Below are 2476 nucleotides of genomic sequence, written 5' to 3' on the forward strand. Positions count from 1 at the left end.
TTAGTTAGTTCTTTTCCAAATGATAAGAGATGTTTAACATTTTTGGACTTACCAAGAGATGCTCTCTTTCAAATTAGTTGTACAATAATGAATTTTTATGCCATTGTGGAGAGTGAATAGGCAATTTAGTCCCTGAGATTGTAACCAGTTTGCATATTAGTCCCTGACTTAAATTTTAATTCATAATAGTCCCTAACTTTACATAAGTTTTGCAAAATAGTCCCTGTCGTTAAATTCTCAGGTGACGGCGTTAGTGAGGTGTATAGGTGGCAATTCAGTGCCACGTAGACTATCCAACGTGGCACTGAGGTTTGCATCTATAAATTCTCTCTCACGCAAGGTTGCTTCTTCTTCTTCCCCAAATAAATTAGGGTTTACGAAGCTGGTTTCCCACGCTGAGTCGCTTCTTCTTCTTCTACTCTGAGGCTCAGTCGCTGCTGCTTGTTCACTTGATTTCTCCATGTCTGCAAGTGGCAGTTGTTGTGCATTTTCTGGTAGTTTCATTCGACAATGCCACCATGGAAGACGTGCAGCTATTCGAACTGCAAGAACAAGGAGGAACCCAAGAAGGTTATTCTATACTTGTGCATTACCCCAAACAGACCCAGATAACTGTCAATTTTTTCAATGGGTTGAAGAAGAAAACCAACTTTCTAATTCATCTTCTGTCTCAAGAGAAACAATGGTAGTGGCTGATTTGAGGCTACAAATTGAAGCTTTGCAGAAGAAAATGAGAAATTTAACATTGTGTTGCTAGGTTTTTCATTTTTAATTGTAATGTTAGTTTTAGGGGGAATGTATTTTAGGTAAAATGTGTAATAGCAGCTTTTGTAGTAGGAAGTGGCTGATATTGTAATTGTTGTTTTGCTTTTGTAATAGCAGCTTTTGTAGTAGGAAGTGGTTGATATGGTAGTGGCTAATATTGTAATTGTTTTTTTGCTGACATGGTCCAGGCTTTCCAGAAAGTTTAATCTTGCGGGCAGCCATGGTTCTCATAATATAACTTCTAATTTCTTCAAGCATTGTGATAATAGGCTTGCATCTATACTGCAGAATTCTGGAATTGAATACCTCACAAGTGTTGTTGCATATATTGTCCACCTTGGGTATTGTACTAAAGTGGGCTTTTGTCCATGCTTGTTTGGGCCATTTATTCAAATACTCCCAAGCCTAGTAGTTGATTGTCTTCAAATGGGCCATATGGCCTTCAAACTCAGCAACAATAGTGGATTTTGCACATTGCCACACAATTTCTTTAAGTTCCTTGCTTTTCCATTGCTTTGTAAAATTTTTCCAAAGATGCAAGACACAGAATCTATGAGGTGCACCAGGCATGACTTCCTGTAAAGCTGGAATAAGTCCCTGAAAAATTGCAGCAAAGTAGTAAATACTTCTGGACTAGTCCCTAACTTATGTCATTAACTTCAATTAAATACCTAACTTATGATAACAATTGCAAATCACACCATGTCATACCTTTTGCATGTCTGACATGAAATTCCACCAATTTTGTATGTAATCCCCAAGATCTTCATGCAACAAAGTTAAAAACCATTTCCAATTGTCTTTGTTCTCAATGTCCACAACAGCATAAGCAATAACAAAGATGTTGTTATTGCCATCAAGCCCAACAGCAGAGAGCAAGTTTCCTCCAAATGCACTCTTTAGGAAACATCCATCTAGACCTATGAATGGTCTACATCCAGCAACAAACCCCTTCTTACAGCCAACAAGACAAATATATAGCCTTTGAAATTGTGGTGGACCTTCTGGACTTGGCATTGTGTTGATCTTAACTGTTGATCCAGGATTGCTCCTCAATAATTCATGTGCATAATCAAATACTTTGGCATATTGTTTCCTCTCATTCCCTTCCACTAGTTGCTTTACTTCTTTCATGGCTCTCCACATCTTTGTAACTTCAGTGTGCACTCCAAACTCTTGCTTGAAATATTCCAAAGCTTCAACACATTTAAGGGTTGGCTGCATTCTGAGTTTGCCCTCAAGTTTACTGGCCACCCACTGTCTATTTGCTTGTTTGTTGTTCACTTCTCTACAGCAATTATGGTTATGCTTAAATGTCTTTATTTGAAAAGAGTTTCTAACTTCATTCTTTGCACAGTAGATTTCCCAATCACAAAATGCCTTCTTGCATTTTGCTCTAGCCCTCTGTTTATCATTCTTCTTCCACTTGAACTCCCTGCCCATCAATATGCTATACTCCCTCAAGGCAGATTTAAATTCATCTAGAGTACCAAACTCCATCCCTAATTCCAACTTCTGTTCACCAACTCCACTACTTTGACTATATTAAGGATAAACTTCAACATCCTCATCTTCATCATCACTACTAATGGGGATATTAAGCTCCTCTGAATGATAACCATCTGTCTCAACTTCAGCTTCAACTCCATTCATCATACAAGAGAAATTTATAAACCACTCATCACTATCAACTTCCTTTTCCTCCTCACTA

The 2476-nt window shown here is 38.0% G+C and overlaps 1 protein-coding gene across 1 annotated transcript; it reads right to left on the reverse strand.

Annotated features, from left to right (window-relative positions):
• Window positions 1-1170: 1170 nt before the first annotated feature.
• LOC112997814 (uncharacterized) lies at window positions 1171-2265 on the reverse strand. Its single transcript, XM_026123898.1, has 2 exons — window positions 1477-2265; window positions 1171-1362 (listed from the first exon to the last, which is right to left on the reverse strand). The coding sequence occupies exons 1-2, from the start codon at window positions 2263-2265 to the stop codon at window positions 1171-1173; spliced, it is 981 nt and encodes a 326-aa protein (XP_025979683.1).
• Between the last annotated feature and the right edge of the window lie 211 nt (window positions 2266-2476).

The sequence above is a fragment of the Glycine max genome, chromosome 9, assembly GCF_000004515.6.
Source record: "Glycine max cultivar Williams 82 chromosome 9, Glycine_max_v4.0, whole genome shotgun sequence".
Taxonomy (NCBI): Eukaryota; Viridiplantae; Streptophyta; class Magnoliopsida; order Fabales; family Fabaceae; genus Glycine; species Glycine max.